The following is a 12,667-nucleotide window of genomic DNA, read 5'->3' on the forward strand; positions in this document are numbered from 1 at the left end:
GAGCTGAGGGGCCAGGGTTTGGCTTTCGTAAGTGATTATCTTAGTCCCAGTTTCCTCACTGATGGATGAAGTGGGGTTAGCAAGATAATAATCTTTAGGGCACATAAAAGTTCTATAATCTTGCCACTTTGTCATACCCAATTTTCTGATATATAGCTATATATAATATATATTTATGATATGTAAATATTTATGACACCTAAATATCACTGAGAAAATGGTGCCAAACTTTGTTTTTGGGGATTTTTTTTTACATTTAAAAATATTTTATTTATTTATTTGAGAGAGAGAGAGAAAAAGAGGCAGACAGCAAGAGAGAATGGGCGTGCCAGGACCTCTAGCCACTGCAAATGAACTCCAGATGTGTGCGCCCCCTTGGGCATCTGGCTTATGTGAGTCATGAGGAATTGAAATGGGGTCCTTAGGCTTCGCAGGCAAATGCCTTAACTGCTAAGCCATTTTTGTAGTCCTGATTTTTTTTTTTTTTTTAAGGTAAGGTCTCACTTTAGCCCAGGTTGAGCTGGAATTCACTATGTAGTCTCAGGGTGGCCTTGAACTCATTGTGATCCTCTTACCTCTGCCTCCTGAGTGCTGGGATGAAAGGCACCACTATGCCCAGCCGCAAACTTGGTTATACTTTGTCATCACATATATCTCAGATAGACATGTACTGCTATACTGTTCTCTTTATTAATGTGTCTCAAATAATGTAAAATCTGAACTTTTCCACTATGGTTATTTTACTGTCTTTTGTTATTTGGGACTACATAATTCTAGGATGCTAAGGAAGAAATAAACACTAACCGCAAGAACAAATACGTGAGAATGGACTGGAGAGATGGCTTAGTGGTTATGCACTTGCCTGTGAAGCCTAAGGACCCCGGTTCGAGGCTCAATTCCCCAGGACCCACGTTAGCCAGATGCACAAGGAGGCACATGCATCTGGAGTTTGTTTGCAGTGGCTGGAGGCCCTGGTGCACCCATTCTTTGTCTCTCTCTATCTGCCTCTTTCTCTCTCTGTCACTCTCAAATAAATAGATAAAAATAAACAAAAAATTTAAAAAAAGATTAAAAATAAACAAATACATGAGAGATCATAGCCAAGACTTTCAACAATTAAGTTTGACTAATAAGAAATTTTATATCTGCTATCTAACTTATAATTGACCTCTTCATTCCTTGCTTGTTATTTACAGAACAATATTATCAACTCTGCACAGAGATCAAGTCACAGGCTCTTTATGTAAGTACAACCCAAAGGCAGGAATAGGCTCTTTCTGAGAATAGGGTGATAAAATACATGCCATTTTTTCTCTCAACTCACCCCTGAAATAACAGTCACAAATATCAAAAGGGTATACTGGGCTGGTGGGATGGCTTAGAAGTTAAGGTGTTTGCCTGCAAAGCCAAAGGATCCAGGTTTGATTCCCCAGAACCCATATTAGCCAGATGTACAGAGGGGGGCACATGTGTCTGGAGTTTGTTTGCAGTGGCTGGAGACCCTGGTGCACCCATTCTCTCTCTTTTTCCCTCTCTCTCTCTGTCAAATAAATAAAATTTAAAAAAATTTAAAAATAGAATAAAAGGGTATACTGCTGCACATGTAAGGACTACACTCCTTCAAAAAATATTTTATTTATTTGAGAGGGAGATTGAGAGAGAGAGAAAGAGAGAGAAAAACTGAGAGAGAATGGTCACATCAGGGCCTCTAGGAACTGTTAATGAACTCCAGACATGTGCACCACCTTGTGGATCTGGCTTATGTGGGTCCTTAGACTTTGCAGACAAGTACCTTAACCACTAAGCCATCTCTCTAGTATTCCCCCGCACCCTTTGAATCTACCATTCTGCCCAGAGTTGAATTCAACTTTTGGTTACCATTACTGGTAGAAATTATCAAATGCTCATTTGCTTTAAATTGCTCTGATAAACTTCCCTCCAAATTGCTACTCCTCAGTGAGTAAATGGGAATCCCTGTCCTCTGAACTGGTCAGACACATGTTCCATTGCACCGAGGGTTACTAAGAATCCCCAAGTGGGGGAAAAAGAGTTCCTGGTAAGATGGCATTGTCCACTATCACTCAGGCACTGATTTCTTTCTTTATTAAAAAATATTTTACTATTTTATTTATTTATTTGAGAGAGAGAGAGAAAGGCACTGGGGAGGGGAGGGAGACAGAGATGGAGAGAGAGAGAGAGATCTGGCTTTTGTGGGTCCTGGGGAATCAAACAGAGGTCCTTTGGCTTTCTAGGCAAGCACCTTAACTGCCAAGCCATCTCCCCAGCCCCCAGGCATTGACGTCTGGCACAGCAATCTTGGATTTCAAATCGACAAGAAAGAAAAGAAATGCGAGCTGCATATCAGCTGGCCACCCATCTCTTCAGGAGGCTGACCAAGTAGGCAGGCTGACTGTCAATCACTCAAGCCCTGGCTCCCCAGAAGGGATGTCTTACCTGTAGTGTGATGGCAGCTTTCTTGGTCATGGACTGATAGACACCATTGAATTCCACATTGTGGTCCAGGTCATACACCGGGCACTAGCACATGCATGAGGGAGTTTAAAGAAAAAAAGAAAAAAGGAACGTCACTAATGTCAGCATGCCATGCCACATGAAGGTTCTGCCAGGCTTTTTCCACCTGATCACACAGCACGGAGTCTCATTAACTCAGAAGCCATGAGACATTTTCTGCAGGACAGTCATAGAACAGTCCTCTCAGAATTTAGTGCCTTCTCCGTCAAAGCCAAGAGTCGCTTTGTGTTGGAGAGGACTATGGGACGATTGCTTTAAGTGTATGACGGTTTCCCCGTCTTTGCAGAGTCTTTGCAAAGACTTTGTGAGACAGCAGGGATCTAACGTGGCAATAAAAATTCAAAATCAGAATGAATAGTAGGCCTCCATTCTATTTTCCTCAGAGAACTTCCCCACAACTGGGTCCTTTTTGTCCTCTGTCAAGACATATTGTCCTTTCCTCTTATCATTTTTTTTTTCCCTTTACATTGGTGAGGAATCAACTACTTTTCATCTCTGTAAGTCAGTGTTTGCCAACATGGACTGCCCACTCATGTGCCCGAGATGCGGTTATTTTTTTTTTGGGGGGGTGACAGTACTTGGTGAGAGGATGGAACAGTCCCCGCCCTGTCACTTATTTTGGGACAATATAATAATTTGCCCATCGGAAGGCAAGCGTCAATACTCACCATGATGTTTTGGACGGACACGACAGAACACGGATAAGCTTTTTCAGACACCACTTTAATGATCACTGAGTCCACATCTTTGGGAAATTTGTATAGAAAATACTACGAGTAAGAAAAAAAGAGACATAATTTATTTGTTTATTTTTCTACTTTGAGGAGAGACAGACAGAGAGGCAGAGAGAGTGAGAAAGAATGAGCGCTCCAGGGCCTTCAGCTGCTGAGAATGAACTCCAGACGTGTGCGCCCCCTTGTGCGCGTGTGCGACATTGCGTTGCTTGCGCCACTGCATCTGGATTACTCGGGACCTGGGGATTCGAACATGAGTTCTTAGGCTTTGCAGGCAAGTGCCTTCAATGCTAAGCCACCTCTCCAGCTCGAGACATGCTTTATTAATATTAAGATGGGCTTATAGTTATGATCTCAAACTGTTTTCACGGGCTTGGGATTGTTTTCTCTACCATCATCAAGTGGGAACTTCAGATGCAAAACTCGGTGAATGTTCACTAGCTCAGTCAGCTGTCCACCTTATACCCATAGAGCAGTTTGGTGAATCTGCACACCGCTCTGTGCTACACATTAGGAAGACAGCAGCCAGTGAGGCGAAACTCTTACCACGCTGCCTTTAGTTTGACTGCACAAGCTGGTTTTTCTTAATCACCTAAACTTTATTACATTTCCTCCCATTTCTTGCTCAAGAAGCACTCTGCTGTCAGCTCCCATGCTCCCGCCTTGAAGCAGGATGTAATGTCAGACAAGATTTATTTCTGTGTGGTCACTGGGAAACATGACACTCCACTTAAGCGCTGATAAGCCTGTTCTTCAAGAATCTTGACCACTTTCCCATAGGGAAGAATTACTTCTGCACCAATCCTTCTCCTAGAACATCGGGTCATGAAGCTCTCTCTCCACTGAGTTCTCCTGAGAACACATCTATTTATTTTATTTTATTTATTTATTTTAATTTTAAAGTCTTTTTTTTTTTTTGTTTTCGGTAAGTTTATAGAAAACTTTTTTTGTGTGATTAAAGGGTATGAAATAGGCCAGTGAAGAGTAAAATAAGACTTTCATAGATATCAAAGATTTATATATATATTTTTAGGTTTAAACATCTCTTCAGGAGGATTTCCATGAGTTCAAGGCCATCCTGAGACTACATAGTGAATTTCAGGTCAGCCTGGGCTAGAGTGAGAACCTACCTTAAAAAAAAATGAGAACATGAAAAAAATTATTTACTTGAACACACACAGGCCTCTTGCTGATGCAAGTAAACATGAACTGTTTGGGTAATATTTTACATTCAGCTTACATGGGCTGTTGGGAATTGAATGTTGCCCAGCAGGCTTTGCAAGCAAGTGACTTTAACTGCTGAGCCACCTTCCAACCCAACTTCGATGTTTTGTTTCATTAGTTTGCTCTATGTGTATTCCATTCTAGTTGAAGGTTTACATGCAAATAATGTTAGCTTTAAATTGTATTTTATTTTTAAAATATTTTATTTATTTATTTGAGGGAAAGAGAAAGACAGAGAGACAGAGGAAGAAGCAGATAGAGAGAGAAAGAATGGGTGTGCCAAGACCTACTGCCACAGCAACTGGACTCCAGATATATGTGCCACCTTGTACATATGGCTTACGTGGGCACTAGGGAATCGAACCTGGGTCCTTAGCTTCACAGGTAAACATGCCTTAACCACTAAGCAAACTCTCCAGCCTCTTAAATTTTACTTTATTCTTCCGGTTTTTCAAGGTAGGGTCTCGCTGTAGCCCAGGCTGACCTGGAATTCACTATGGAGTCTCAGGGTGGCCTTGAACTCACCGTGATCTCCTACCTTTGCACCCAAGTCTTGGGATTAAAGGTGTGCTCCACCACACCCAGCTAATTTAGCTTTAATATTTACATACTTTTTAATGTAAAAGAAGCCATAATACGTAACTGACACTGATTTTGTCTCCAAGCATTTCTAGTAGGTTGTGTAGTACATAGAACATTTATTTTTATAGTTTTCTTTCTTAAGGCAGGATCTTTTATTTTTTATTTATTTAAAAATTTATTTGAGGGCTGGAGAGATGGCATAGCGGTTAAGTGCTTGCCTGTGAAGCCTAAGGACCCTGGTTCGAGGCTTGCTTCCCCAGGTCCCACATTAGCCAGATGCACAAGGGGGCGCACGCGTCTGGAGTTCGTTTGCAGAGGCTGGAAGCCCTGGCGCGCCCACTCTCTCTCTCTCCCTCTATCTGTCTTTATCTCTGTGTCTGTCACTCTCAAATAAATAAATAAAAAATTTAAAAAATTTATTTGAGACAGAGAGGGAGAGACAGACAGAATGGGTGTACCAGGGCCTCTAGCCACTGCAAACAACTTTCAGATGCATGCACCACCTTGCACATCTGGCTTCCATAGGACCTGGAGAATGGAGCCTGGGTCCTTAGGCTTCTCAGGCAAGTGCCTTAACCACTAAGTCATCTCTCCAGCCTTGGAACATTTATTTATAGCTCTGTACAGAACTCTTGGCAGCACTCTTAGTATGTTAGAGAACAAGTCCTTCCCCTTTTTTCTTTTTTCTTTCTTTTTTGTTTTTTTGAGGTAGGATCTTGCTCTAGCCCAGGCTGACCTGGAATTTACTAGGTAGTCTCAGGGTGGCCTTGAACTCACAGGGATCCTCCTACCTCTTCCTCCTGAGTGCTGGAATTCAATGCATACACCACCACACCTTGCTCTTCCCTTTTCCTAGCTATCTCCCATCATACTGTGTAACTAGTACTTAAAATTTTTTTTTAAATTTTTATTTATTTGAAAGTGACAGATAGAGAAAGAGGCAGATATATAGAGAGAATGGGCAAGCCAGGACCTCCAGCCACGGCAAATGAACTCCAGATGCATGCGCCCCCTTGTGCATCTGGCTTATGTGGGTCCTGGGGAGTCGAGCCTCAAACCAGGGTCCTTAGGCTTCACAGGCAATTGTTTAACCACTAAGCCATCTCTCCAGTCCTAGTACTCTTAAATGCTGTATTACTTCAACTTAGTCAATTATTACTGAGGGAGCAAGGTGGCCCGTATACGCACTACAAAGACTTTCACAGAAGGAGACTTTAGCTTCCATGTTCTGAGGAAGAGATGGGGCTGGGTTGGTAGACTGCCGGCCTGGCCCCCACATAGCCCTGGGCCCTGGGTTCATCTCCAGCACCGCAAGCCAAAGTGGCGATGCGCTCACCTCGGTTTGGGAGTGCTGATTTACATTATCTGTTCCTAAATGCGATAATGACATCAAGGTGGCAGCTTGAAATCAGGCCTGGTGGAGATATTTACACCCCAGGAATGGGCAGGAGCTGCAAAGCAGAGTTTTCTCTCTGAGAATGTCTCTGAGTTAGGTATTTGCCAGCCCACCACTGACTGTAAAAGATTTATAGATAGAGCCATAATATTTTAACACCAGTTTTGCTAAATCCAACCCCCACTGCAAAAACAAAACAAAACAAACAAACAACAAAAAAAAACCCCTTAAGTAACCATTTGTAACCAGGACAATATATAAGCCTGGTTCTGTCTGTTTGCTTATTATTATTATTATTAATATATTTTGTTTTGGTTCTTTTGAGGTAGGGTCTCGCTCTAGCCCAGGCTGACCTGGAATTCACTATGTAGTCTCAGGCTGGCCCCAAACTCACGTCCATCTTCCTGGTCTTCCCTTCCATGTGCTGGGATTAAAGACATGGGCCACCACGTCCTGCTTATGTTTTTAAAAAACGATTTTATTTACTATAAGACAGAGAGAGAAAGAGAGAGGGAGAGGGAGAGGGAGAGGGAGAGGGAGGATGGATAGGCGTGCCAGGGCCTCCCACTGTGACAAAGGAACTCTGGATGCATGTGCCACTTTGGGCATCTGTGCCTCTGGCTATACATGGGTACTGGAGGATTGAACCCAGGCCACCAGGCTTTGCAAGCGAGTGCCTAAGTTAACTGCTGATCCATTGCTCCAGCCCCTTGTTTGTACTAGTCCCTCCCTTTGTTTTTTGGTCTATTTGTGATTTTTTTGGGGGGTGCTGAGGACTGAACCCAGGGTCTTGTGATGCTGGGCCAGCACTCATTCACTGAGCTAAACCCCCAACCCCAGTTCCCTGTTTGTTTGTTGTTGAGACAAAGTCTTGCCATATAACCCTGGCTAGTCTGGAACTTGCTAAATAGTTCAGACTGGCCTCACACTCACAATTCTCCTGCCTTAGCTCTGGAATTGTACCACTATCCTCACCACCCCCCAAAAAAAACCCATTTGAAACCTGCCATGGTAAAACTCTTTCAGAAACCATGGAAGGGCTGGAGAGATTGTTCAGTGGTCAAAGTGCTTGCTTGTAAAGCCTGACAGCCTAGGTTCAATTTCCCAATATCCACGTATTGCTAGACGCACTGAGTGATACTTACATCTGGAGTTCATTTGTACTGGCAAGAGGCCCTAGCATATCCACTCTCTCTCTTTCTCTCTCACAAATAAATAAATAAGTATTAAATATTAAAAAAGAAACCATGGAATTATAAAGAAAGTTAGAAAAGTTAGCAAAAAGAAAGCTAGAAATGTTACCAAAACAGCCTAAAATAACCAACATTTTCATATATTTTAATTTATTTATTTAAGAGAGAAAGAAAGGTGAGGGGAGAGGGAGAGAATGGGCATGACAAGGTCTCTAGTGTGTAAATGAACCCTAGATGCATGTACCACCTTAGGCATCTGTCTTATGTGGGTCCTGGGGAATCGAAACTGGGTTCTTTAGCTTTGCAGGCAAATGCCTTAACTGCTAAGCCATCTCTCCAACCCATCATATATATTTTTTTCTATCAGATATTTTTAAATTGAAGAGTTCATAAAATAGCTAATTATTTTAATACATTTTGCTAGCATCCCTACTCTTTTTTATTATTTATTATGCCATTTTTCAATTTGTATACATGTGAATATTTTATGGAGGGTATGGTCTTATATCCCTCCATCCTGGTCTCCATTTCCCTGCGGGCTGTCTTCAGTAGGGTTCTTGGTGTGTTCACTGTGGGTAGTCAGGGCCTCTGTCAGTCTGTGGGAAGGGGGGCTATGCCTCCAGATAATTTCTAGCCACCCTGTGGTTCTTACGATCTTTGTGTCCTCTCTTCCACAACACTCCCTGAGCCTCGATTCCTGTTCTTTTATTGGGGGTTAGGGATCGAACCTCAATCTTCAAGATTACCTCTGCCTCCCAAGTGCTGGGATTAACGGCATGCACCACCGTGCTCGGCGCTGCTATTTTCTAATGACAGCAGAAATTCATTCAGTCGGTCAATTATATGGCAGAAACTCAAGTTGGTCTTATTTTTTGTATTTCCAGAACAATAATTTGGATATCTGTCTGCCAGCTTTCTCCTCCCGCCCCTCAGATTCCATCTAAACTCCCAAGTCCAGAATGACGCTTTCTCTCTCTCTTCCCCATCCTTCTGATCACGGCACCTAGTGCCATCGAACACTCCTTGGAGCAGAGTACACACGTGATTTTTTACTCAATAAAGGTTGTGTCAAGGAACACAGAAACAAATATTATGCCTGTCCCTCCACCCCAGTGAAGGTGACAAGATTGAAGGTGAGTCTGAAGTTCTAGTGACCACCCAGAATACAAATAGATGTCAACTAGTTCAAGATCCAGGACAGCGCTTCACGCTGACTCCCCACTGCTACGGCCGTTTCTGGGCGCGCTCTTGGTAACTCACTTACCTGAGGTTGAGAGGGGCTGGCAGTGAAGTAAAAGGCCACGTTTGTCCTGCGAAATACAAGTGGGAAAATGAGAGGAAAAACACGAGTTAGCAAGTTAAAAATACTTGTCTAAAAGAAAGCTCTCTTAAGCGGGATGCTGAATGTGTGATCTTTTCTCAAGGGCATTTAGTCCCATCAAATCCTCATGGGGACCTGCTGCCGTTTTTAGCTCTCAAGAATTGTGAAGTCAGGGAAGGAGATTGTGTCTATATCTTAAAATAGCCATGAAGTCATACCTACATAAACATTTTGTGTCTTTTTAAAATAACTTATTTATGTATTTAGAGTAGAGACACACATAGAGAGAGAGAGAGAAAGAGAGAGAGAGGAAGAGAGAAAGAGAGAGAGAGAGAGTATGGGTGTGCCAGACTCCAGATGCATGTGCCACCTTGTGCATCTGGCTTTACATGGGTACCAGAAAACCAAACCCGGGTTGTTAGGTTTCACAACCACTGAACCATCTCTCCAGCCCAACACTTTTGTTTTGCGGGCACTTTTGCCTTTGGACTCTTCAGGTTTTATTGGGCTTCATTGGGCATTATGAGAAGTGGGCTGGGAGAGGGAGAATGTGATTTGAGTCTTTCTAGATAAAGGAGATGCCACTTAAAAATAATTTTGAGGGCTGGAGGGATGGCTTAGCAGCTAGGCATTTGCCTGCAAAGCCAAAGGACCCGGGTTTGATTCCCCAGGACCAACGTTAGCCAGATGCACAAGGGAGCGCACGCATCTGGAATTCATTTGCAGTGGCTGGAGGCCCTGAAGCGCCCATTCTCTCTCTCTCTCTCTCTCTCTCTTTCTCTGTCAAATAAATAAATAAGTAAAAATAAAATATTAAAAAAATAATTTTGAGGGGTTGGGAAGGTGGTTCAGTGGTTAAAGGTGCTTGCTTGCAAAGCCTACCAGTCCAGGTAGAAATCCTCAGCCAGATATAAAAGTGGAGCAAGTGGCTGGTGCTTGTTTGCAGTGGCAAGATGTTCTGGTATGTCTGAAAAGACATATACTCACACAAATTAAACATAATTCGATGGATCCATAACAAAAGAACATTTCTTTTTATTTATTTATTTATTTATTTATTTATTTAAGAGCGACAGACACAGAGAGAAAGACAGATAGAGGGAGAGAGAGAGAATGGGCGCGCCAGGGCTTCCAGCCTCTGCAAACGAACTCCAGACGCGTGCGCCCCCTTGTGCATCTGGCTAACGTGGGACCTGGGGAACCGAGCCTCGAACCGGGGTCCTTAGGCTTCACAGGCAAGCGCTTAACCGCTAAGCCATCTCTCCAGCCCAACATTTCCTTTTTTTCACATGGTAAAAAAAAAATCTGGAGAGATGGCTCAGCAGTTAAAGGAGCTTGTTTGCAAAGCCTAATATCCTGGGTTCAATTCCCCAGTACCTATGTAAAGCTAGATGCACAAAGTGGCACATGCATCTGGAGTCAATTTACAGTGGCAAGAGGCTCTGGCATTCCCATACTCACTCTTTTTTCTGCCTCTTTCTCTCTCTCAAATAAATAAAATTAAAAAAAAAACACATGATAAACAGGGCTAGGAAGATGGCTCAGTGGCTAAAGGTACTTGCTTGCAAAGCCTATAGCCCCAGGGTTCAATTCCCAAGCTGCCCATGTAAATTAGACACAAAAAGTGGTACACGTGCCTGGTGCTTGTTTGCAGTGGCAAGAGACTCTAGTGCACACATATACACATGTAAATAATAAACAAATAGATAGATAGATAAAACAAACCATGGTGAATATTACAGATGATCTCTATGGGATAGTCATTAGAGATAGGAATATGCTCTTCTTACCCCCCCCCCCACTTTCAAATCTCCCCAGTTGTCTGCCACATCTGCTGAAATGCTTCTCCAAGATTTGGCTCTCTTTGTCTGAGGCACTGCTTTCTAAGGCTCATCTTTAAAAGAGAGACTACAGGCTGGAGGGATGGCTTAGTGGTTAAGGTGTTTGACTATAAAGCCAAAGGACCCAGGTTCGATTCCCCAGGAGCCACGTTAGCCAGATGCACAAGGGGGAAATGCATCTGGAGTTTGTTTGCAGTGGATGGAGGCCCTGGAGTGCTCATTCTCTCTCTCCCTCTCTCCCTCCCTCTTTTTCTGTCAAATAAATAAATAAATAAAAATAAAATATAAAAGGGAGAACACCACTAAAAGATTAGAGTGAAGTTACTTGTTTTCTAAATAGAAATTTTCTATGAATTATTTTATTAGATACTTAAGAGGACAATGACCCTGGCACAGAGGAGTGTGCAAAGTGTGCAGGTGTGTAGCACTGTAGCACAGAGTAATGGCTGGCGTGAACATCTGTGAACCAGCTCGAGGCTGGGAAACACAAAGACAAACTGGAGCACACACCACATACACAATCACACAAAAAACAAACAAACAAAAAAACCTAAATCATTTTAAAATTAAAGATTCTTTTAGAAGCTGGGCATGGCGACACACGCCTTTAATCCTGGCACTTGGGAGGCAGAGGTAGGAGGATTGCCATGAGTTCAAGGCCACCCTGAGACTACAAAATGAATTCCAGGTCAGCATGGGCTAGAGTGAGCCCCTATCTTGAAAAACCAAAAAAAAAAAAAAAAAAAAAAAAAAAGTTCTTTTAGATATTGCACATCAAGATCCTTAAGCAAGCCGTGTATAACAGAGGCTTTGCAAGTAAGGAACTTTAGGACTGGAGAGATGGTTCAGCAGTTAAAGCACTTGCCTGCAAAGCCTAAAGACCTGAGTTCAATTCCTCAGGACCCATGTAAAGCCATATGCACAAAGTGGCGCATGCGTCTGGAGTTTATTTGCAGTGGCTTAAGACGCTCTGGTGTGCCCATTCTCTCTCTTTCTCTCGTAAGTATAAACAAACAAATAATAAATAAATAAATAAAATATTAAAAATTAAGGAACTTTAATCACTGAGCCATCTTTGCATCCTCTTCTATGTTTTTTCTTTTGTGTGTGCATATATGTGTGCATATTTGTATGTGTGTGGGTATGTGGACATAAGTATGCACATGCAGGTGGAGACCAGAGGACAGCCTTGGCTGTTATCTATAGGAATGCCATCTATTTCTTTTTGGAACGGGGTCTTTCATTGGCTTGGAGGTCACCAAGTAGTTCAGAGCAGCCTCTCTGGTGAGCTCCAGGAATCTTCTTCTCTCTCTTTCTGTCTCCCTTGGATTACAGGCACAAGCCAGCATACCTGGCATTTCGCATGGGCACTGGGTATCAAACTCAGTTCCTCGTGCTTGAGAGGCAGCGCTTTACCCATTGAGCTATCTTCCTGCTCCCCAGTAGGCACTCCTTATCTCAGCCCACCTGGACAGCTGTCACAAACTCTTATAAGTTGGTTGCTCCATTTTTTGTTTGTTTTGGGGTGCTGTTGATTGAGCCCAGGACCTTGCACAAGTTAGGCAAGTGCTCAACCCTGAGCAATATGCCATCTACTGGGTGCTTATTAGTATCAGACATTAATTTCACACAGTTCCAAAGACTGTGGAAGAGGAAGAGCAAGATGTCTGTGGATTTGGTGTCTGGGGAGGGCCTATTTAAAGATGGAGACTTGTTACTTCATCCTTATGTAATGGAAGCAGTGAAGGTTCTCTTTTGGGTTTCTTTTATCTCTTTTTTCTCTTTTTATTTTTAACCTTTTTTATTTTATTTAATTTATCTTATGGGGGAGAATATTGGTGTAC

The 12,667-nt window shown here is 42.7% G+C and overlaps 1 protein-coding gene across 3 annotated transcripts in view; it reads right to left on the reverse strand.

The window, feature by feature from the left end:
• The window catches only part of Sidt1 (SID1 transmembrane family member 1), a 136,152-nt gene that overhangs the window by 65,245 nt on the left and 58,240 nt on the right, over positions 1–12,667 (reverse strand). For all 3 annotated transcript variants that reach the window (XM_045148086.1, XM_045148087.1, XM_045148085.1), the window contains exons 4-6: positions 8,926–8,971; positions 3,201–3,302; positions 2,455–2,538 (exon numbers count right to left, since the gene is read on the reverse strand). In XM_045148086.1, the coding sequence (XP_045004021.1) occupies positions 2,455–2,538; positions 3,201–3,302; positions 8,926–8,971 (232 nt within the window). The remainder of the gene's footprint in view (positions 1–2,454; positions 2,539–3,200; positions 3,303–8,925; positions 8,972–12,667) is intronic.

Source organism: Jaculus jaculus, chromosome 4, assembly GCF_020740685.1.
Source record: "Jaculus jaculus isolate mJacJac1 chromosome 4, mJacJac1.mat.Y.cur, whole genome shotgun sequence".
In the NCBI taxonomy this organism is placed as follows: Eukaryota; Metazoa; Chordata; class Mammalia; order Rodentia; family Dipodidae; genus Jaculus; species Jaculus jaculus.